General features: G+C 41.5%; 1 protein-coding gene across 7 annotated transcripts in view; it reads right to left on the bottom strand.

Annotated features, from left to right (window-relative positions):
• FOXP1 (forkhead box P1) overlaps positions 1 to 25,274 on the bottom strand; it is a 417,384-nt gene that overhangs the window by 15,826 nt on the left and 376,284 nt on the right. For all 7 annotated transcript variants that reach the window (XM_063941041.1, XM_063941042.1, XM_063941047.1 and 4 more), the window contains 6 exons: positions 15,722 to 15,923; positions 15,392 to 15,468; positions 14,009 to 14,110; positions 9,787 to 9,908; positions 4,759 to 4,828; positions 2,239 to 2,405 (listed from right to left, as the gene is read on the bottom strand). In XM_063941041.1, coding sequence (XP_063797111.1) covers positions 2,239 to 2,405; positions 4,759 to 4,828; positions 9,787 to 9,908; positions 14,009 to 14,110; positions 15,392 to 15,468; positions 15,722 to 15,923 — 740 coding nt within the window. The remainder of the gene's footprint in view (positions 1 to 2,238; positions 2,406 to 4,758; positions 4,829 to 9,786; positions 9,909 to 14,008; positions 14,111 to 15,391; positions 15,469 to 15,721; positions 15,924 to 25,274) is intronic.

Here is a 25,274-nt window from a genome sequence, read left to right as displayed (position 1 = left end):
CAGTTTTTGCAAAAACAGCAGAAAGATAAAAGGCAGGCATATAAAACCAGTAAAAATATCAAACCTAGATATGAAATTGAGACAATACACTTTTTGCATATTCAAAAATAAGACGCACCGAAGTAAAAATTACAGAAAGGAGGAAGGAAGGACAGAGAAAGGAAGGGAAAGGAAGAGGAAGGGGGAACCGTACAGGCCAAATGGGTTGGGAGGGGGAGGGGCTCATTATGGATAACTGTATAAAGGCAGATACAAGGAACAGGCTATCTGAACTGATCGAAAGAAAGGAGTAGACAGTCAGGGGGTACAGACTGAGGTGTATGTCTGTGAGGTCTTACAGTTTATCCACCTGAACCAGTTCTTCATAAATTCTGCATGCTTGTCAGCAGTGGAAAACGTAATGTCATCCATTGACATGTAAAAGTCCTTTCTTTGACATCATTCTACAACAGGCGAAAGGAAGTGGGAGCGAGAATGGACTGGAGTGACCGCTCTTGCTGCATTATTTATATGCTTAAGCTTAATTTTATAAGTGGCCACCAGGACAGTGGAGTAGGAGAGAAGCCAACACCCTGGACCAGTGGGTATAGAGCAGGGGTGGGCAACATGCGGCCCGATCTTGCCTGGCCCGTTGTCTCCCATCAGTGTGCAATGACAAGCGTCCCGACTGGCTGAGCCGCTTGTCATTGCGCTACACTGCTGCCAGACGCGGCGCCGCTGAGGAAATCCTGGTCACGTCACAGGGTCTGCTGACCGGGATTTCCTCTGTGATGTCATGCGCTGGGCGGCACGGGGGGCAGAGCCACAGCATGGATCTGTACTTAAGCTGCAATATGGGTTCAGGGGAGGAAGGGGGGGGGGGGGGGGCTGAGATAAAACTGCTATATAGGTGGGGGGAAAGGGGGGTAGGGACTGCTATATAGATTTAGGGGAGGGTGGGGGGAAGGGGGGTAGGGACTGCTATATAGGTTCAGGGAAGGGGGGTAGGGACTGCTATATAGGTTCAGGGGAGGGGGGGAAAGGGGGTAGGGACTGCTATATAGGTTCAGGGGAAGGGGGGTAGGGACTGCTATATAGGTTCAGGGGAAGGGGGGTAGGGACTGCGGTGCATGCGCAGTTCAGACCCGATTTACAAGATATTTTTTGTGCGGCCCTCGACTATTCACTGGAAGTGTTAAGCGGCCCCCCAGCTGAAATAATTGCCCACCCCTGGTATAGAGGGTCCAACCATCTCTCTAGATTCAGATTTTTTATCAAACTATAACACCGGGATGGGGGAGGGGAGGTGTTAGGGTTAGGCTGCGGAAAGAGAGGGTTAGGGGTAGTTTAGTTGCTCACACCTGTTGGGATTATGCCAATCGGAATGCCGGAGTTGTATTCTGTCCACCGGGAATCCTCACTGCCGGTATCCCATACCCAACCCATAACACCTACTGTCTTAAAAGTCCATTTTTATTAATGAGATATATTTTTGTTGTTATATAAAAAAAAAAAAAAAGACCTGTCCCACATTATCACAAATTAAAAACAGCCATGGTCACCACCACCATTCAGCTGGATCAAAAATAAAACATATAGTGAACAAATGATTGCGACAAGAGAGCTTCAGAAAGCGAATAAACACATATTAAGGGATAGGGGTCTATTTACTAAGCCCTGGATGGAGATAAAGTGGATGGAGATAAAGTACCAGCCAATCAGCTCCTAGCTGCCATGTCGCAGACTGGGTTTGAAAAATGACAGTTAGGAGACTATTGGCTGGTACTTTGGGGCAGATTTATTAAGCTCTGTGAAGTGATAAAGTGAAAGGTGATAAAGGACCAGCCAATCAGATCCTAACTGCCATGCCACAGGCTGGGTTTGAAAAATGACAGTTAGGATCTGATTGGCTGGTCCTTTATCACCTTCCACTTTATCACTTCACTGAGCTTAATAAATCTGCCCCTTTATCTCCATCCAAGGGTTAGTAAATAGACCGCTAAATACAGAAAACATTGCTAAGTGAAACACAGAACGTCAATCAGAGTTTACATACAGTATTAAATTGTACTGCCATTCAGGTCGCTTAATATATAAAACATATAGGGATCATGGTTGTATATGAAATTTGTGCATTAAACGAATATTGCCTACTCATACCCGCTACAGATAAGATTGTAAGGTCAGAAAGGACTGGCCGTGTCAACATACTAGAACATGAATCTGTCAATCAAGCAGCAGGCAAACGTTGATACTTACATTGCTTGCATAGGGGAGCACCCCGGGCTACTGTCGCTGCCGTTACTGTTGCCATGCTCCATAATGCCGTTCAGTTCTTCTCTCATGGCACTGGCCAAGCTGGTCAGAGCTGGGTTTCCCATGGAAGCGGTAGTGTATAGAGGTATACTGTTCTCAGCCATTGAAGTCTGTAGCAAAAGCCAGCAATAGAGAGGGCTCCAAGTTATTGAACGCTACTGGCACAAAAAAAAACAAAAACACAAAACACAAGGGTTCTCTGCAGCCACAATCAGATTTTGGGGTATTTCATGAGGTTCCTATGGGCATTGGCTGCATGGGAACTTGATGAAATCTGCACTTACAGTTAAACAAAACGAGGCCGTAAATACAGTGAGAGAGAGAGAGAGAGAGAAAGACCAACGGAATCCACAGTGAAGATTATAATCCAATAAAATTAGAAATTTGATTGTAAATATTACAAATTTAACTGGTTTTGGTTGCTTCGAAATATGTACGATATCCCGACAGCGGCATCCCTTCCGCCGGACTGCCGGCAGCGGGGCAAGCGCTAAGAGTCCCCTTGCGGGCTCGCCACAGGATGTAATCACACTCTCTGGGTGTCGTGGACACCCATGAGTGGGAATAGCCCTGTTGTGCCGGGATTCTGGCGTCGGTCTCCTGACCGCCGGGATCCCGACAGCAGGGAATATTAAACATGTCTCATTCAGATAAATGTTTGGTGTCACTATTTTTGTCAACACGCAATTCTTCCCATCCCGTTTAGACTATAAACAAAATCGTTTTAAGAAACTGTAAAAATACTAAACATTAGTGCATTTACTAAAATGGAAATATGTTGTTGCCTATAGAAACCAATAAGATTCTAGCTATCATTTATCTAGTACAATCTAGAAAATAAAAGCTGTAATCTGATTGGTTGTTCCGGCAACTCCTATACTGTATTTAGTATATCTGCCTTTGGTTTGCAAACTGACAAATTCTGGGGGGCTCAGGTGTAGGGCGTATGTCGAGATTTATCATTGTATCTTAAACTCTTTTTAATAAGTCTACTTCATGTTGTTTCCTTCCCATTAATAGAGATTAAAACAATAAATTTCCCTTCTCAACTGTTATTTTTATTTATGTGATTTCTGATTTGTAGTCAAACTAAGGTTTTGGTTATTTATCTGTCAAAATTTTAATCTTCGGAAATGGTTATAGTTTTGAGTATATTGACCAACTGCATGTCTTACCCTCCATTCTTATTCTCAATATTTTATAAATTAATATATACATTAAATATATACATTAAAGGCTATTTAAAATGCAAATAAATAGATTTTATGAGAGCATAAAGTATATAAAAAATAAAATTAAATTAAATAAAAAAATACTAGTAAAAAAATAAAACAAAATCTATGTAAATTCACATTTAAAAAGTGTACGCATGCATAATGTAATCATGAAAAAGAAAGAAAGAAAAAAAAAGATAACAGCTCGTGTTACATTTCCAAAACAAGCACTGTTAAATCTGCTGAGCATTCTAATTGGAATTAGTCATCGTTAAGGAAGGAATCTGATAGAATATAGGATCATTTCATTTTGCCTTTCAGCCTCATGAATGTAAATTGTGCTTGTAATCTTAATAGTATTCTACAGACAGAACAGCCTTTAAAATCATATTTCACAAGGCTCCAGGGACAGTAAGCAACTAATGAACAGTATTTACAATTCTTTCGTTTCAGTGTTGTCAATGTTTGATTTCTAATAATTAGAGGATAGGCAGAAGGAAAACATAACTTGTTATTTTTCCATGTTTGCTTCATCAAGTCCTTCTGAAGATATAATTGCGAAAATAGTATTTACCACCGTTTATTATGCCGTGATTTTGTATAACTGAGCATGCATTTACGGGTAAACTACACAGAGAGGTGGTTTATGGTGTCTCAAAAGCCAAAAGAGGGTACGAATTTAAAATAGTCTTTAACGATTAGTAATAAAAAAAAAAATGCCATTAAATGTGTTTATTTTCATTTTTATAAATGATACAAAATAATAAACAAAAAATAAAAACAGATGCTATAAAAAGCATCCTTTAGGAATGTGTACAGAAATAATAATTATTTTTTAATCCTGCTTTTTTCCTTTAGATCTCGGAACAATAGGAGGTCACATGACACAGTATTCTTTCATTCCCCACATTAATAGCTCTGCTCGAGTAATTACACTTGTGGTATTTTTGCCTCAAGTGAAATTCTGAAATAAGAGGATGGAAATTATGATACTGCTGATAAATATTAATAAGTGAACTTTTAATTTTTTGCCACAATATTCAAAATGCTAAGCATCTCACTAATGCTGAAGCAGACTGATATGTGCCTGCCTCCAGGGACGGCAATGCTTTATGCATTTAAGAAAAAAAAAAAAAAAAAGTTTAACAGAATTAAAATTTAATATCTAATTAGAGCCAGGATAATGTATTTTGCAATAAGCAGAAACGACACGCAATGCAGACATGAATGGGCAGCTGGTGCAACTTACCTGCAAAGCAGCGTTAAGAGGCGTGCAGTAGGCGTGACTCGTCTGAATGTTTTTAATAAGAGAAGGACTACTGCACATGACAAATAAAGCAAAAAAAAAAAAAAAGGTTAGTAATAAAAAAACACAACTGTCAAAAATGCAACACTTATATGAATTAAAAAAAAAAAAAAAAAACATAATAGCAATAAAATTACAGTAAAACACTCAAGCTTCAGACCTGCATGGAGGAGGTGAATTTAGATACAGTGTAGGCTCATTTCAATACCACACAATAAAGAATGTGCTGGATGCAATAGAAATTACAGCCTTGATTCCTTGCAAGTATAATTATTGTGCAAATCATAATAACTCTGTAAAAAGCATTTTCATGTTACCTACCAGTGTCTATCCTCTCTGTAGGCATGAATCAGAACATTGCTCTCATTATTTAACAAGGCAACAAAGACACCTTGCAATATAGTCAGATAACTCATTTTTCCTGCTGCAGAGACCAGTTATTTGGACACTGACACTAAAATCAAATCCACGTTTCCCCTCAATGCTACTGTCTCGCGTTTCACAATAAAAATGGCATAAACTAATAACATAATTAAATTTGATTTAAATGTAATGCGGATGTTAACAGTTTCCAAAATTCAAAGCCCCTATATTTAAAGGCATGGGGTATTGCTGCCTGGCAAATTTCTCAGCCGTGCGCGCTACTAGTTTCATGGCTTCCTTCAATAAGTGAATTGGGTCAGCCAATTCCATCACAGGGCTGCCTGGTTGCCCAAATTCACTTTACGTATCAGACTGCTTTTGATATCAAGTAAAACAGCAATGGGTGGCTTTACTGGATTGGTTAAGGTACATTACATATACTGTATAAAGGCCTACCACCCCTTTACAGCGGGACGCTGATGGATTACACTGGTTCTGTAGCTGATTAAAAGCAGGTGAAATGCAGACTTGAAGTCCACAAGCCACAGAACCTGTTTTATTCATGAGTGTCCTGGTTTAAAGGGACAGTATGGTAAATGGTAAGTGTATATACATGTACGGTAAATGGTAAGTGTACGTACATGGGGGGGGGGGGGGGGGCGGGAGCAATAAGAAAACAGATGAACTTTCCCTTTTGAAATATAGGGTAGCAGGAAGGAGATTCAAATTTGTGCTAAAATAATTGGGCAATCTGCACTTAGAATGGTGCAGACACTGGAGTCAAAATAAGACAACAGAGAGATAATCCCATGTAGGACTGAAAAGGGGCTGGATTAACCGAATAATTAGCTTTCAGTCTGATTGAGGGAGGTCTTGCCAGCAATATATGAGCATTGTGGAAACCTTAACAAACACATTTCCAAATATACAGGGTTATCCCTGAACCTTTACATTGAAGAGTTACATTATTAAGTGCAGTGTTCATATTAACTGACTATCCAGAACAATGTAGCAGATATATTGTCTTGGGTTCTATAATATCAGACAACCCTACAGAACAGCAAGGGTGTAGGGAAAATCTAATTGTTTCTAAATAAAACCGGACTTGGCAATATTCACAAATAAATATATTTCCTATATAAAGCTTTAAGTAACCTGACAGTAAAACGTAACCTGACAGTAAAACGGAGTATTAGTCCTCACTCTGTGGGAGGAGTATTGATCGCTATGATACAGATAACTTCCTGCTTCTAGAAAAAGGATCTACTGCTGTGTTGTAGTAATTGGGGGGTCATTCACACAGGGCAAAATGGCTGCTTCACAGCACAAATACAGCCTAGGAGCCATGGCATGCGCAACAGCACCTATCCGCTGCTGCTCTGCTAAGCAAGTGCTGGGTGAGAGGGGGCCACCCAACTCCCCCCCTCCCCCTCTCCACAGCCGGGACAGTGTCCAAAAAGAGGGACTGTCCTACCACAATCGGTCAGGTTGGGGGGTGTTGGGTTTACTGGGCAAGTAGCCTACATCACTGGGCAGAGGGAAGGAGTTGGTATTACTGGAGGTGCTCCTACTGAAGTTTGGAAGAGGTGCAACGGTGCACCTCATTATATGAAGTACTGCTGAAGTGACGCTTCTTTTTTTCAAAGTGAAAATAATATGACGTGATGAAGGGGTGAAGAGGGGTATATTCACGGCTGTTCCTAGCTATGATTGCCTAATCAAATCAGCTGGCACAGATGTGGTCTCATCCTTTACTTTGGGGTCTACATCCTAACTCAACAGTCCCAACATTAGGCACTGCCTGGCTGAGTTACATTATAAGAGGAAGAGTGACAACTATTCCACTGAAAAGTGCAAACTAACATATACAAAAATGTTTTTAAAAAAAAAAACACCCTGAGACTGTAAGAATAATTTTCCTTTATAAAAAGTAAAATAGTTTCTGTTTCTTGACCTGCTGTTGTGCAAATAGGAATGTCAAACCTCCAAAAAGTCCTCATAATAAACTAAATGTCCCATCGACTCAGGAAGAACAACTGCTGCGTAATCACAACTCCCCATAAGTGCTAGTCAATCACAAGTGGTCTCCCACTTGCTTCCCAGTGTGATCGTGATTGGCTGGCAAGGAGGCCATCTGACCTATTACTAAGTCAGATGAAGATAGTTTGGTGTTTTTGGGGTTGTTTTCTTTTTAAATATATTTTATATACTGAGCAGCACTCATTTTTATACAGGGACCAATGGTGGTCAGGCGTTCACTATATAAACAGGACCCCACAGTCTTTCTGTTCAAAGTGGAAACAGGGTACTGTAATTATAAACCGTTTTATTGAAGGTGACAAGTGAGCCTTTACTGTAGTTTTCCTGCTGGTCTTGAAGTGCCAAAATAGGGAATCATGAAACACATGTGATGACCCCAGGTATGGTGGCGAGTAGCCAGGGCTACCACTCACTGCCAGTCAATCACCAGCATTGTCCCTGCATACAGTGGCGGCTGCTGCCCGTGAGCTGCAGCGCAGACCACATATTGCATGGAGGGGGTGGGACCAGTTAATACATATAAACATACATGTAATGTTGTAGGTAATATATGTGCGGGCTGCCTTACCTCAGGGATCAGCAGCGCCACTGTGTTTCACTCAGCTGCCGCTGCTCCTGGGACACCGCACTCAGCTTGTTTTTCCTCTATACGTCTGCCTTAGACTCCTGGGAAACTAGCCAATGGGAGTCTGGGGGCGGGCTTAGAAGGAGAAGCTAAGCCAAAGGCTGCGTCACGAGTGCAGTGGCAGCTGTGAAGCGCACAGTGCTGCTGATCTCTGGGGACAGGCAGCCATCACATAGATTACATGCATTACAGGTATGTTTATGTGTGCTAACAGGACCACCCCATGCAATGTGTGTCTGCACTGCAGCCCATGGGCAGGAGCTGCCACTGCCTTCATATAATAGCGATGTCCCCATATGCACTATTTTACGCCATAAATAAGACGAAACTGAGTAGTGCTTGAAGAGAAAATATGTCTAGCAGTATGCTCCAGAGTGCACTTTGTAAATGAGTTCTGTATGAAAGAAGTGCCCATTGTAACATACGAACCACCAAACACATGACGAAAACCTTATTGTCGGTAAAACTGGAAATGTGAAAATACTCGATTCTTCTAATGGGTATGATACAATTTACTGGCAGTCCAGATGCCGGCTGTCAGATGACCGACACCGACATCCCGACAATGTGAATGCCGAAAGGGAACGGGGTAATTATTTTACCCCTCCCCTGCCTCCTACTCGACATGCCTGGGGAGGCAGCTAGGGCTAAGATTTGGGGAGGTGGTGGCTAGGGCTAAGACTCAGGGAGTGGTGGCTAGGCTACCCCCCCCCCCCAGTACTTATCCTTAACCCGCCTACCTCCCCTCCCCGCGGGCCCTAACTTTCCCCATGATACTTACCTTTGGGATGGCGGCAGTCGGTGTCACGGTGCAGGAATCCCAAGTGGTGTCAGGATTCTGGCATTGGTTGCATGTCCGCTGGCATCCTGACTCCCGGGATTCTAACCGCATCCCCTTCTAATACTTTATCAATATAAATGTATCCTAATTCAGAGAATTAGTATTGTGTCGTATCATATTTGTGAACATTGCCAAGTCTTTATATATTACAACAAAATCTATTATCTGTAACAATTCCTAATTCTGTCAATAGATCTATACAAAACAACTTGACATTTTCTTCTAATGTACACCAGTCTCACACACACACAGTGGGGGAAGCCATTTTGAGTGCTGAACCAATGTTCAAGAAGCCAATCGCAACACTAGCACATGTTAATATTACCAGAGCATAAAGAGTATAAGTATACTGACTGGGCTTACAAAATGGCTTCCTCCATTGTGTGTCAGCAGCGGATACACTTTTAAATTACATGGAAAGGGCACATTATTTGGAGGTTAACTGGTAAACAGTTCCACAGATGTTAGACTTGCTGGATGAAATGTTGGCAAAACAAACATGCAGAAGGAAGCGGCTAAGAAGAAAAGGGCAAAATAAATCAAAAGCCAAAATCAAGCAAGTTAAAGCTCTTACTGTGCAATAAGCTCGTCAAAGTGTTCATCAGGGCAGTATTTTCGAGGACGGCCTCTCTGAATATGGCGGCCACGTTTAAACTCTTCATCATCAACAGTCCAAACGGACCCATACTCATCCTCTACTCTGATAAAGCACTTATGGAGGGAAAGATTGGTGCGAATGGCACCCTGGTACCAAAGCGACAGCAAGAAGGGATAAAGTGGAAAAAAATAAAACACGGGGGTGGAGGGAGAAGGCACAGACGATGAGAGGAAAAGAGGGGGAAAGGAAAAATAACAATGCATAAGCAAATGATTGGCGAGGGTTAATAGGCATTGGCGCCGATAAGCACCGGGCGTGTGATGCAGCAAACACCGAGGCAAGCAGGACAGGGGTACGGTAGGTACACAAAATGGCAGGGATGACGTATTGCGCTTCCCCTTGGGGTAAAACGCTGTGAGTGCACCTCTTTTATTCCGTCACCACATCAAACCTCAAGCACCATTGACACACTACACTAAGAAGTTGAAATGATGGCGGACGTACCCACTGATCTTTTGTGGCCTCCTTTTTTGGAATTCTATTTCATCCACTGTCCATACTGCCCCTTTTACGTTTTCTACTCGCACAAAACACTTGTGTAGACTAAGATTATGGCGCACTGCATTCTGCAGCGGGGACAGGAGAGAAAACATTCAGGTGAGCGCTAGGCATCAATAGCAATCATATTCTTCACACACAGCGTCACGGGGGTGTATCACTTTCAGGAATCATATATATGTTGACAGGCTTTGGTGGCGGATGAAAATGGGAGGCGAGGTGCCGTGATTGCCAAAGCGGAACAAAATGTACCATCTATAGTTTAAAAGAATTGTAAAACGAATTTTCAGAGTATTCTTCAATAATACCCTTCATTTACAGAGGGGTCCACATTTATCTTGTCCTTTAATAGGATTAACTGAGCCAGGTCAATCAGACTTAATCCCCTGCTGTAATGACTTAATCCTCTGATGTATTGCTCTCTGTATTGTATTGCAGCTGAGAACAATAGATGAAGTGTTTATGTTAATAAACCATGGTGTGCCTAGGCGCAGCAAAGAACTCAAGATAAAGGTGGACCCATCTGTATAAACCCACCGGTCCTCCTTTTTATTACTGAATGAAAAAAAGTTTCATAAACCTCAAGATTATCCAGTATATAGTAAAATGCATTACGTACGCCAGTGGCTTCCAAAACCTGGTCCTCATGGCACCCTAACAGTTAATATTTTAAGGATATCCCTTGCTGGAGCACATGTTGCTTAATCAGTACCTCAGTCAATTTGATTTAATTACTGTATCTGTGCTCAAGAATGGTTATCATTAAAACCTGCCTTGAGGACCAGTCTGGGAACTACTAACTAATGACCAGCATTTGGTTAGTCTTCATTAACGTTGTCAATGTAGATCTGTTGGTCAACTGGCTGCGAGAACTAACGTGATATATATATATATATATATATATATATATATATATAATTTTCAGCCAAAGTAATGAGAACACCCTCTGTAAATATTCACCATCACGAGCCTTTTCAACAAATATATGTTCCCCAAAAAGTGATACTTTTATATTTTTATATAACAAAGATAGAAATTGCAACATCATTACTGCCTTACCTTTTTAGAATTTTATCGACATTCTATGTAATCTGCATGAATCGCTTACATAAAGGAGAGACAATTTGTAGGCGGAGCCATTCATAAGAAATGCAGCCTATCGGTTCACTAGTACTGAGTGACACCACAAAGTGCCTTAGTAGAAATTGGATACTGATTGGCTGCATTCGAATGAATAGTTACTCATCCCACAAAATGGCAGCTTCCACTTTGTCTTGGAGAAGGGCCCACTTTAAAGGAAAGCTAAATAAAGATGTGACGTCCCAAGGTGGTCATTCCGAGTTGATCGCTAGCTGCATTCATTCGCTGTGCAGCGTTGAGGGAAAAAAACGGCACTTCTGCGCATGCGGCGCAATGCGCATGCGCAACGTACTATTACAACGAACGATGTAGTTTCACACAGGGTCTAGCGAAGCTTTTCCATCGCACTGCTGGCCGCAGAGTGATTGACATGAAGTGGGCGTTTCTGGGTGTCAACTGACCGTTTTCAGGGAGTGTTCGGAAAAACGCAGGCGTGCCAGGAAAAACGCAGGCGTGGCTGGCCGAACGCAGGGCGTGTTCGTGATGTCAAAACAGGAACTGAACAGTCTGAAGTGATTGCAAGCACTGAGTAGGTTTAGAACTACTCTGAAACTGCACAAAAAAAACTTTGTAGCCGCTCTGCGATCCTTTCGTTCGCACTTCTGCTAAGCTAAAATACACTCCCAGTGGGCGGCGGCATAGCGTTTGCGCGGCTGCTAAAAACTGCTAGCGAACTATCAACTCGGAATGACCACCCAAGTGTAGTTTAATAATTGTGTAGAATCATAATTCAACTTACAAATCCATAGCACAAAGTATATACAGTCATTATATGTATGTTCTCAGTTACAATAATGCAATTTGATCTGTTTACTTCAGGTGTTTTTATGAACAAAAGAATTGTCACATTTACATAAAGTGAAACATGTAATGATAAGGACTTAAAGCAAAGTTTATTTGTTTTGTTTTTTTCAACCAACATTTTTTATATAATCACTCCTCCTTACAGGCAATTATCTAAAGTGTTGCTATTAATTACCCTGAAACATTGTAAATTGCCTGGCTAATTCAGTCCATCATTTGACCACTTATTACGATTTATAGTGGAATATTATTTTAATGTTTGTTTTATAGCACAAATACAGATTCCCACCGATATTAGCAAATGCAAATATTATATGTTCTATTGAATGCAATGTGCCCCTATTATTTAATGGGCTGTACAAATAAAATTACCCGGTTTATACAAAGGATTGGAATGTCCCCTTACATCAGCGCCCTGCTTTCTGTTTATGAGGTGTTTAGTGTACGAATGAGGAAGAATTTTTGAAATCCCGTCTAATTTTCATATGATCATGTACAGAGGGTGTGATATCACTAACGACCAAACCAAGGGTTCCATTTATTAATGAGTGATAAAACTTGTTGTAAATTATAAAACTTGCTGCATATGATAAATGGTGCTCTAGCCATTCAGCTCCCAACTGTCATTTTTAAAACACATGATCCCTGGGAGCTGATTGGCTGGAGAACCATTTATCATACGCAACAAATTTTACCATTCACAATGAGTTTTATCACTCACTGACAAATGAGCCTCCAAGTTTACAAAATGGGCAAATTTATTAAGGTGTGAGGTTTTATTTTAGAACTGGTGATATTGCCCATAACAACCAATCACATTCTATCCATTATCTTCAAGAAGCAGCTAAATGTAAAGTTGAATCTGATTGGTTATCACAAGTTCTAAAAAAAACCCAACCACCTTAGTAAATTTACCCCAATGATTCTAGATTGTAATATGATGGGCTTCCTTAAAAATCAGAAGGAAATCTAAAGAATCCTTGTAGCTGCATATTTTGGCAATAAAGATCCTTTTTACGCCAAACTGTACCAATTTGAGTCACTGGAACACTGGCTCAGATAAGAGCCCATCACGGCTATCGGGAAGAAGTAAAGTGATCACATACTCAATCACTTTACTTCCACCAACAGGAACCCCATTCCCCCCAGTAGGAGTAATGCGCAAGCAGAAAAAGCCACAATGTATAGCAGGTCCTCCTTCAGCCCACTGGAGAAAGACTGCAGGATTCCCCCTGGCAGGGCTGTGCCATTGCAGTATATGGGCTAACACCATCTGAAGGTGGCATTAGAACATGGAGGCAAAATCTGCAAATTAAGCTTTGCAATTACATAGCGCCTCCATAGAAGACTATGAGGGTGGCTCAATCAGGGGGCTGGTGGCCAGAATACCTGCTTTCCAAAATGGTACATTTAAGGGTTACTTAATTCTTTTACATTTAAGGGTTACTTAATTGATGAATAAATAGTCCCCTTAAACTGAAATTTGTACATAGTACATGATTATATCTACACAATAGATATATTTACGTATCTGTTGGGCAATGAAAATAAAGAGAAATATGCAACGGATAATACTATTCTGTGATGGCGGCGTTCCCTTTTTAAAGTGAACACACACAGCTGAGGCAGCCATGTTTTGGGATCAAACATTATTAATGTGAACCCATACTATCAATTCACTAGGTGTCTGGGGATAGAAGACACTAAAGTGCTTCATATGCCGGGGTCACTAGTTTCTTGTGAACTGATTGATTGTATTATCATGGGTATTCATTATACAGCCTGTAAAATCCACTATATGCAGGGTATATACCAGTGGTTCCCAAACTGGGGTCCGCAAGGCACCTGAAGGGATGCCATGGGTTGTTGTTCCAGGACCAAATCAAACTATATATGGTTAAAGTGACAGGCAAACCCAGTGCCGGTGGCTACCGATCATAAAATATGTGGACAAACAGTATATGAGAAGCCAGAACAATTTAACGTAAACAATTTGTTCTGAATTTCTCAATAAGAGACCCCCCCCCCCCCAAAAATAATAATAATAATAATAATAAATAAATATATAGATAGATACTTTAGAGTGCCATCAAAGTTTGGGAACGACTGGTGTATACTCTAATACAACTGAGGGGGAAAAAAAACTTTTTGCCCCCTCTCCAATATCTGATTATGAACCTAAGTATATGACACCTGCTAAATATGTAAAATAATTCAGTCTTACCTTCCACGTTGCGGCATTGCGCCTAAAGTAGGCAAACATTCGCGTGAACCAGTTGTAGATTTCATTTAGTGTTAGCTGCTTCTCAGGAGATTCTAGAATTGCCTAGGAAAATGATGACAAAAAAATGATAATACTGGGAAAGTTAAACAGTTGTGCGACAATTCTGCAACGCTAATGTAACGCACGGCCTGTTTCAAATACCTGGGTTTGTCTTTTTTTTTTAATGTTTAAACTGATTTTATTTTCACCAAACATAGTAACAAATATACATCTCTAGATAACTCGGGTTCCGATGCTGCCAAAATGTCTCATTACGAATAAATACACAAGACTTCACAACACGATCTGAGATTAATACCTCTATTTAGCAATTCAATAACAACATTGAAAATGGAATTATTGAATTGTTTTGAGTTTTTATTTTGGTTTCCGGGTGGAAATATTAATTTATCAGTCATTCACAAAGCAGGATCAAAGCAAACGGCAAAACATTCCACCAGCTGATTACAGCTCAGTAATTATTTAGAGTTCAGATTAATTCTTGGGATCAGAGATTCCGGTAGTTTGTGGTAATTGACTTGCCATCTTTAAACAGCCTCATTTTCACTGTTGTGTGAAATGAATTTTCTAATAATCACATCTTATTGTAATACTTAATCAAAAGCAATTATGTTAGATATTGCCGTTTTCAAAACTCTTGCGGCAGAAAAAAAATAAAAATAAAACAGGGGTTTCGTACTCACATAATCACCGGTATTTTACAAATAATGTTTACTAAAACAAGTGGGTAAATATTTCTATAAGGATTATTTCCATATAGGTAAAAAAACACACTGCTCATTCTTGGGAAATTTGAAATAAAAAATAAAAAAATAAAAATAAATTGTGGCAAAGGCCGTGGAGGCAGATGTCCACATTGCCAGTGCCGTGGACACGCCCACATCCTGTTTTGGAGACGTCTACTGTTGGGAGGAGTCTGTATGTATGTATTTGCATATATTTGCATGCAGCAAGTGAATGCCAGAAGCTCGCAAACCATCATATTAAGGTGTTAAAACAATTCAGCCCACCTCAATGGTCAAGTTTTAAATTCAGAAAGTTAATTTCTCGGATCATTAGCCTTCATGCAACAATGTAGGTAACTAGTGGCAAAACTAATCTATGGCTATAAAATTAAATGTTACTATACTGAACTAGGCCTAACCAATGTCTGGAAATTAAATAATGAAGGTAATTAATCACATTATATTGGATTCATGTACAGTACATGCAAGGTACCCCAACTTCTCTTTGTAAGCGTTACTCCATCAATAGATTTAAAGGCCCGGATTCACGCCTATACTGAGCAATTTAGGCATAATGATAAATGCTTTGCACACTTACCTGCCTAATTAAGGATGCGTATGTAAAGGGTGGTCTGACTTCTGCATTTTTGTAAAACTCTTGGTTCTGTGCAATGTCTGCAACGTATATAAAAAAAAAAGCAAAAACAAAAAACAAACAAAAGGTAAGACAAAAAATAATAACAAAGTTTGACGCTGTAAACAAGAGGTAGGTAGCCAGTGGCATTGAAGTGGTTGTGTAACTACAGGCTACAGCATACCTCGGCTGTTGAAACCTTAGGCATGCTGAGACTTGTAGTTCCCCAAACACCGCAGAACCACCAGCTGTTCTGAACATAGATATTCCCAAACAGAGAATGGTTACACTCACCAGAAGAAATGGGGACATTGTATTTGTCAGAGTACCGCCTCCGTATGGGTCCCACATTGTGGATGCTGGTGGTAGTGATAACTGAAGGTCCCTGGGTGAGAGGAGTGAGTGGTGTGGTTGGGGTGGTGGGAGTATGAGGTAAGCTTTGCGGGGATGGTTCAGACGCAGTCTTTGAAAGGGTGGCACTGGATACCAGGTTGAGCTGCAAACAAACAAGAGTAGTAAGACAATTAAAGGATGATCTATGAACACACAAGAGTACTACGACAATTAAAGAAGAGCTTAGTAAGCCATCAAAAATAACATGTTAAATTTTTATATATATATATATATATATATATATATATATATATATATATATTTGTAATAATAGTTTTGTTTTTTAAAGCATGGAAAATTTATCTCAAAAAGCTAGATTTAAATTTGACTGGTACGCTGTGGGAGAGACAACTACATCTGAGATTAGGGGTGTTTAGTCTAGAGCGTGATAATGTGCCTATCTGCCCACACGAACCCAAACCATATCTTCCACCTTATGTCACACCACTTAATTACTAATGTTTTCTACAGTCGACTGCAGCAGATCACTGTATGATGTTATGCAATTTACATGAACGATTGTTTAAAGATCCGTGTCAGTGACTTAAAATTCGGGAAAGACATTCCCAGAAACGTGGCAGCTTGCGCTGAGCACCGTTTGAAATATCTGAGTCCTATTACCTACAATATATTGAACTGCAGACTTTAAAGCCAAACCTGTAAGCTATATTTGGATAACAGCAATAGATCTGAAAGCCAGCTCAAAGGCTGAGGTAAATATAATACACCAATAGATCATTATGACACTCTGAAATCTAAAGCATGGCTATGTTATGTTAACTATAGGGCAGACTTTAAACAAGCTGCCACTGTGTACAGAATAAACATACAATGCTTCTCACTCCACATACAAATTAATTATACACTTTCATTTGTTGTTGTAATATTTCATCAGACCGATGTTTAGGTTTAGAATGAAATGTAAACATCGCCTTCGTAAATGGTGATCGCCTTAAAGCCAGATAGTATCGTTAAACTGACGCACATAACATTCGTAGTTAAACTTTACATTGAGCAGATCACGGTTATTAATGCAACAAAGTTACTTTAATTTCTTCTGCAAACTTATTGTTTCGAAATGTATGCAGATACAGTATATACAGTAAATCATACCTTACGTACAAGACCATGTTAAATACCGCAATCAGTCAGTCTTATTACTACGATTTTGATTTATTTATTTTTATACAATAAATTAGTTCTAAAAAAAAAAAGTGCGTAACTGTGTAATTGCCGTTAAAAATAATTCGACAGTGTAACGATGAAATATAAAATTGGTGCCAAAAACATATGAGGTCATTTAACAGAAAAGTACAGTACAGTATATGGTATTAATCAGGGGAGCCTCTTTGTTTCCTTAATTGATTTTAAAGAACGGTTCCTTATCAGGGGACAATCTTACAATTAATTCTGTTAAATACATAGATCTATCAGGAGTGCGTGGGGGAGGGGTACGTCGCCGATGTGGATTTAAAAGCAGGATGAACAAGCTATCTTGGAACCGTGAGAGCTTCTGTAAACCTATGTGAAAAAAATAAACTGCTTTAAAAGGAATTTTATCCTGACGGTATAGACAAGAGTTGTAGTTCCGAGATTCTGTGACCTTTAAAGTTTATCAATATACCTCAACTCATATTACAAGCCAGGCCTGTGTGTGATATGAGCTGTGATTTAATGATAATCCCCAGAGTACAGACATGTAATGCAGTCTTTTAACAGTTTATTATACAAATGTCTGTATTTTTTTTTTTAATACTTATTAAATGAAATACAGATGTAGCTTTTCAAGTAGCTGAACAAAGACAAGCGTGCACAAGGTACAATTTTCTTCCCATACACATTTTGAGGTGGTGTCGCATTATTTATTTATTACCGTATAGTATACGGTATATACCAGTAGTATATTGTATATATTTGAGTAATTTGTGGTGAAATATTGAAACATCCTAAAAAAAAACTTGTGCCTGTGAGTAGGCGAAGGGCACACTATCATTTTGTCATGCTTGGATGGAACGCTCTATTATATGAACATATATTTCCTACTTGTTTACTCTCTCGGAATTTCCGTGAGTCTCCCAAATTTTCGGGAAGTCACTCCCCAGGCCTCCCAGATTCCACATACTAAAGCTTGGTACACACTGAGCGATATATTAGCCGTTCAATCGCATAGATAGATTGCGAGCTTATCGGCAGGTGTGTACCCCCCCGATATGTTGTTCACAGACATATCGCGACAGCCATTGGCCGATACATCTACAGCAGGCCTGGCCAACCTGTGGCTCTCCAGATGTTGTGAAACTACACATCCCAGCATGCCCTGCCACAGTTTTAGCATTCCCTAATGGCAAAACTGTGGCAAAGCATGATGGGACTTGTAGTTTTACAACAGCTGGAGAGCCGCAGGTTGGCCAGGCCTGATCTACAGATATACTGCCACATCTGGCTGTGTGTACACTTGCTGCAGGGACCATCGCTGACTGACATCTCAGCGGGATGGGCACATTTAAAAGAAATGTCCGGCCAGGTGTGACATCAGGCATGACACATGGAGCGTGCGATTGGTAAGTGTGTATGCACTTACCAATCGTCAGATAGGTCGGCGGAATGGACGATCCGTCAGCCAGGTATGTACCCAGCTTTACTCTGTTAGTAAGTGGATAACACAATGGCTTGATTTTGTGTCAAATGAGTCATTTCCCCTCCGCCCACTGCACAATGCCTCAATTCGTGGCGCTATACAGCATTGGAACTCACCCCTGGGATCTCCAGCTGGGAAACTAAGGGTACTAGTAAAATGCCAGCAACTCTGATATTCTTCATACGCATACAGATGTGTCCTCTTACATCCTTGCTGCAGTCACGCTAAACAGCCGTTCAAGTCGCGCCATGCAGTGGCGGGACTCTGTAGAGCAGAGTCTTTTTTGCGTATTTTGCAGCGAGAATGCATCTTAGATGCAATGTAATACAATAGGACGCACAAGCAGCTTCTGCGGCATGCCTATGGGGGTCATTCTGACCCGATCGCTCGCTGCAGTTTATCGCAGCGCAGCGATCGGGTTGGAACTGCGCATGCCAGATGGCCGAAGGCCATCGTTGCCTAGCGATCGCCTCTGATGCAGAGGCGGTCGCTGGGCGGGAGGGGGCTGAACGGCGGCGCGGTCCGGCCAACGCAGGCGTGGCCGGACCGTTGGGGGGGCAGGCCGTGGCGGCTGCGTGACGTCACACGCAGCCACTGCGACCCGGGGCAGCGAAGAGATTCTCCCGGCCAGCCGCAGGAGCTGCGCTGGCCGGGTGTAACTCCTGAGATGCAAAAGCATCGCCGCTGTACGATGCTTTTGCATTTCTGGGGGGGCACTGCCATGCGGGGCGGACTAGCCCTGTGCTGGGCCTCCCCCCGCATGTCTGAGTGCCTGATCGTAGCTGTGCTAAATTTAGCACAGCTACGATCAACTTGGAATGACCCCCTATATTCTGTGTGTGACTGCGACTGTATTTGCATACAATATGCTGTGCTACAGTGTTTTCCTGGAAAACGCTGTAACGTTTCATTTCGGATGCGGATAGAGCCGTTATTACACACAGAATATAGACATGCCGCATATAATTTTCATCAGCAGAAGCTGCTTGTGCGTCCTATGGCATTACTTTACACCTAAGACGCATTTTCGCTGCAAAAGATACAAAAAAAGATGCTTGGCGCTTCTGAGTCACACAGCACTCACGCGTTATGTGCAACGTGACTTGTAGCACATGGAGCAAAGTTGTAAGAGGACACATCTGTACACACATTGCCCACTTGCTGCCGCTCTACATTGGTGTGCTTGACATACAATACCACATGGCAGTCACACATTACAAAGGCAGGACCCGTCACTTTGCAACCTCCTGCCCCCCACCCCCCCAGCCTTAGTACACCAGCTTTTAGGGAGTCACTTATCAGGCCCACCACTGCTGGGCCAAATTTTACCAGCCATCCAGTACGCTGTCTGCAATCACAGACTACTAGTGGTGACACATATACAGCTGGAGAGAATGAGGGAGACCATATAAAGATTGAAGATACAGTCCCGATATTCTGAGGACACCTAGCTTTGGTGCAGAAAAGATTTTGAGAATACAGTGGGTACAGGAGGGGTGGGGGGGCTTAGCAAAAGAGGGGGCTATTTTCACAGGCTTGACAAATGACAGCGATTCACGCCCGCTGCTGGGCTGCCACTAATAGAAGGAAGAGGAAGCAGCCAATCTTGGCTAATTACCAGATGAAATTGTATTGTAAGAACTCTAATTAGAAGATGCTTATGTAGGTGATCTGATGATTAAACGCTGCATATGAATGACCCCGGTCGGCAGCCAGCGGTGGGGCAGGGTGTTTGCTGGAATATTTGGTTGAAACAGTAATCTTAGTTTAAGAAATGGAGGCAGCAATATTTGTAATAACAGCTATGAGGTAAACTAATTAAAAGACGGATCCGGGAGGAAGACGGAGACTCGCTGCAGCTGATGCTGTTCCAAAACAAAGTGCCAAATCTCAACAGTGGAGCAGCAGCCGAGTGGAAAATGTCTGCCTGACCTCTGCCCCCGCTATTAATTTGCAGGAAAACTAATGACACATATACATATTCCCACAAAATTGTTCTAATTGCTAATTTGCCAAAGGAGCCCAGTTTCCAAATTAAACATGACTACAATCTGTGAGGAAAGAGAGAACAAAAAGCTGGAGCTGTGAGCGTGGGGCGTTTCATCTTCCACATCTATTTGTAGGCTTAACCCACAATTTGATGAAATGCTGACCTTGTCAATCGCTATTGAAGGCTTTTATTTTCTTTTACTTTTTTCTTTCTTTTTTTTTTTTTTTGTTGGACAGTGAGATCTGCTGCATGTAACGTTCCCGTGCTCTTTGCAGTGAGGAAGCGTGATGCTGGATCCTGGAGACTGAGATATGTAACAAACTACTAGAAACATGTCAGCCAAGGTGTCATACAGGGCACCAGTGGTTTGTGGGCAGGACCAATAGTAACGCAGCCTTTCAATCCAACAGTGACTAGCAACAAACCTGAGGCAGCTTTGCAGATGGACCAAACTTCGAGAAGGGTGCAGTTGATCAATCCCCATGACCTGACAGAACTCTGAGGCACTTTGTCTGCATGACAGAACTCCGAGGCACTTTGTCAGCCTGACAGAACTCTGAGGCACTTTGTCAGCCTGACAGAACTCTGAGGCACTTTGTCTGCCTGACAGTACTCTGAGGCACTCTGTTTGCCTGACAGAACTCTGAGGCACTTTGTCTGCATGACAGAACTCTGAGGCACTTTGTCTGCATGACAGAACTCCGAGGCACTTTGTCAGCCTGACAGAACTCTGAGGCACTTCGTCAGCCTGACAGTACTCTGAGGCACTTCTGAGGCACTTTGTCTTCCTGACAGAACTCTGAGGCACTTTGTCTGCCTGACAGTACTCTGAGGCATTTATGAGGCACTTTGTCTGCCTGACAATACTCTGAGGCACTTTGTCTGCCTGACAGTACTCTGAGGCACTCTGTCCACCTGACAGAACTCTGAGGCACTCTGTCCGCCTGACAGAACTCTGAGGCACTCTGTCCGCCTGACAGAACTCTGAGGCACTCTGTCCGCCTGACAGAACTCTGAGGCACTCTGTCCGCCTGACAGAACTCTGAGGCACTCTGTCCGCCTGACAGTACTCTGAGGCACTCTGTCCGCCTGACAGTACTCTGAGGCACTTCTGAGGCACTTTGTCAGCCTGACAGAACTCTGAGGCACTTTGTCAGCCTGACAGTACTCTGAGGCATTTATGAGGCACTTTGCCTTGCAGTACTCTGAGGCACTCTGTCAGCCTGACAGTACTCTGAGGCACCTCTGTCAGCCTGACAGTACTCTGAGGCACCTCTGTCAGCCTGACAGTACTCTGAGGCACCTCTGTCAGCCTGACAGTACTCTGAGGCACCTCTGTCAGCCTGACAGAACTCTGAGGCACTGTCTGCCTGACAGAACTCTGAGGCACTCTGTCAGCCTGACAGTACTCTGAGGCACCTCTGTCAACCTGACAGTACTCTGAGGCACCTCTGTCAGCCTGACAGTACTCTGAGGCACCTCTGTCAGCCTGACAGTACTCTGAGGCACCTCTGTCAGCCTGACAGTACTCTGAGGCACCTCTGTCAGCCTGACAGAACTCTGAGGCACTGTCTGCCTGACAGAACTCTGAGGCACTCTGTCAGCCTGACAGTACTCTGAGGCACCTCTGTCAGCCTGACAGTACTCTGAGGCACCTCTGTCAGCCTGACAGTACTCTGAGGCACCTCTGTCTGCCTGACAGAACTCTGAGGCACTCTGTCAGCCTGACAGTACTCTGAGGCACTTTGTCTGCCTGACAGAACTCTGAGGCACTTATGAGAGACTTTGTCTACCTGAAAGAACTCTGAGGCACTTTGTCTGTGGTAAAGTGACTTTAAATGCCTGGTTGCGTACTATATGTAGTGGAATTTCACCCTGCGCATGATCAGAAAGCCGATGCATGCCTACGCTAGCCCGTACGCATTTTTCGCCTGTCAAACTTCATAACCGGTCAGTCGGAGCATACGTGCCAACGCTCCTCGAAGGACTGGGAGAGTCTCGAATTTTAGGGTAATCTGCTGGCCTCTAGACAGAGTTGGCCAGTTTCTGGTACTTCCCACTTCAGTCTCGTCACGTAATCCTAGCCCCCACGGTGCGAATCGCGGTTTGGAACAGAAGGGGACAGCGGACAAGGTGACTGTAGCCCCACCCCTGCAGTAAAATGCCATGAGCATGCAGCGCCATCTAATAGGGAGACCACCGGAGGGGAATTTTCTAGGAAATCGGCAAGTAAGGTTAGAAGGCCTATCTTTTGCAACATCAGTACTACAGAGGAGGTGTAGAAACACACTGATCATGATAGCTGGTCAGAAACTAGGCTCATCTGCTGCCAAGCCAGAGCTGTGTGCACCACAGAACATAAACTGCTCTGCACGCGGGCAGAAATAGGCTATTTTTCTGTGTACTATTATTTTCATTTTAGCAACTTATGCCCATTTTGATACCACTTCGACAGCAGCACCAAGACATCAAGCCAAATTATATGATGTGTTTCTCAAAAGCTATGCACACAACTACAGTCTTCTAGTCTACATGCATTATAGCTGCTACTGCAATCTGTAAATCAATGTGTAGGTTTTATTCCACAGCCAACACTCAACAGTCAGTGGAAAAGCCAACCCGTATGCTCTTAATTCTTAACGTGCAGCCAGGAAAATAGTGGTGGAAGTCTACAAACTTCCCAAGGAATAATATATAAGAAACAGTACTTTTTCCTAATGGCGCTCTACAAAAAACATGTGCACCCCAAGTCCGTCCTTATATATACTCCTAATTTCCAAGAGCAAAGCCACAAAATATTACTTCTTTTTGGATATTTCTTGTCTTAGCCTCCTCTCTCCGCAGCGGAGTCTTATACCTACTGTTTATTATATATTACTTATATTATATATTACTCTTTAAAAGACCACAGCATAAACAATCCCTGTACAGTGTCATGTAAACTAGGTTAGGCAACCGCTGGGCAGAAGCAATCCATCACTGTCCTCACATGTAAAATGTTGTTGCAGCAAGGTGATACATTCACACTCAAATGCAAAGTGTAAGTATTGTTAATGTCACAGAGTATATAAAACAAATATGGGATACTTCGAGTACTGTTTAAAAAAAAAAAAAAATTATTTCCCAAGTTTCCAGAATCAGTTCTAATGACAATTGTTATTTTACTAAACTTTATTGTTCCGAATGCATTTTAGATGCACATGTGCCTTACACTTTACCAATTCCCCTTATAAAACATGAATAAAGCATGTTCAATTACTGCAAAGTGTAACAACAGATTCAAAAATCCTCTTCTTGCTGTTTTTTTCTATACATTTATAGGAACACAATGCACTGACCGCATTTCATTTGTGAATTAGATGTTAATAATATCGAGGGCACGGCACGCTTTATTCTCACTGCCTATAACATCTCTTTAAAAATGATGAATGACTCACCAGTAATTTTCATAAACAGGCAGTGATGTAAACCCCTAATCAAAATGGATTTCCATTAACTGTCCTGCTCAGCACACATAATTGTATCTTTTTGTTTTTCTTAAATGTATTACATGAGAAGACTGTCTAGAGATCACGAGGGATGCGCTTATATCTTTACTTAAATAAAAGATGGTTTTTAACCCTTTGCCGGACGCCAACAATACCGGAACACGCAGCCCTACCCACCACATGTGCCAGCTTGGTGCTGTACCTTACGCTCCAGGGCACAGATTGTGCTATTAGCCGCGCCAGTCTGCTCAGGGTCAAAATTGATGATTTAATTGCACAGAATATTCTGAGCTTTAATCACTGAAGATTGGAGACTGTAATAAGGAGCAATAGGCAGTAACGAGCAGCGAGATAACAATTTTAAAGGGACCACTCCTATCATTTCCGCCCAGTGGATGTACAGTAAGACAGTAGTTCCTGATTTAGCATTTGATTAGCAGGAGTTTTGTCTCCATCCATCAAAATCGTAATATCTTTCCATTACGGGTTCCACCTCTGTCAGTTTCCGAAAAAAATAAAAATAAACAGCACACAGCTTATTAAGGCATCCTTCTCTCTGACAAATTAACTATTCCTATGTACTTCTGGTTATAAGTATCATAACTCTAGGGGGTAAATTTACTAAAGGTCGATTTTAAATCGTTCTAAATCGATGTTGTGTTTCAGGGGCTAAAATGCACATTTACTAACAGACATTAGCATCAATTTTTAAATGTTAGTAAATGTGTGAGTTTGCCCCTGAAACACAACATCGATTTAAGATTGATTAAAGTTGAACTTTCGTAAATTTATCCCAAGATACCAAAAATATTAGGAAGACAAAAACAATTTACAATTACAAATGACGTCTAATACTAAAACTTTACCCAAATATGCACTGCACAAACACTTGTGTCTTATCTTTAATTTCCATGACATTGCCAAGCAAGTATTTCTCCAGTTTCCATTTTCTTAATTCATATACCCTCATTCCCAAAACTAAAATGATTAAATGTTTATTTAATTGTGCTTAAAATAAATGGAAATATGTAATTATGTTTTGGGCCATATAATGGTTCTGCCAAGTGTGCAAATATTAGAAAAAACCCTCTAAATACTGTATAACTCAACCATTTTATTTGATATTATTGCAGCATACTTACAACATAGTTTTATGGTATATTTAATTGGCTGTGCATATTTCTATTTATCATATTTTTTTTTTTTTTGCTTTTTATTCTACTAAAAAAAAAATCATTAATTGCTTTCAGCTTACAGTGAAAAGAAATACACAGAATGGAATATTTAACCAAGCATTTGATTTGAAAATGTTATTTTAAATGTTTTAGGTCAAGTCTG

Source organism: Pseudophryne corroboree, chromosome 9, assembly GCF_028390025.1.
Source record: "Pseudophryne corroboree isolate aPseCor3 chromosome 9, aPseCor3.hap2, whole genome shotgun sequence".
In the NCBI taxonomy this organism is placed as follows: Eukaryota; Metazoa; Chordata; class Amphibia; order Anura; family Myobatrachidae; genus Pseudophryne; species Pseudophryne corroboree.
Note: the sequence above shows the minus strand (reverse complement) of the source record. Positions and strands in the feature narration are given on the sequence as shown.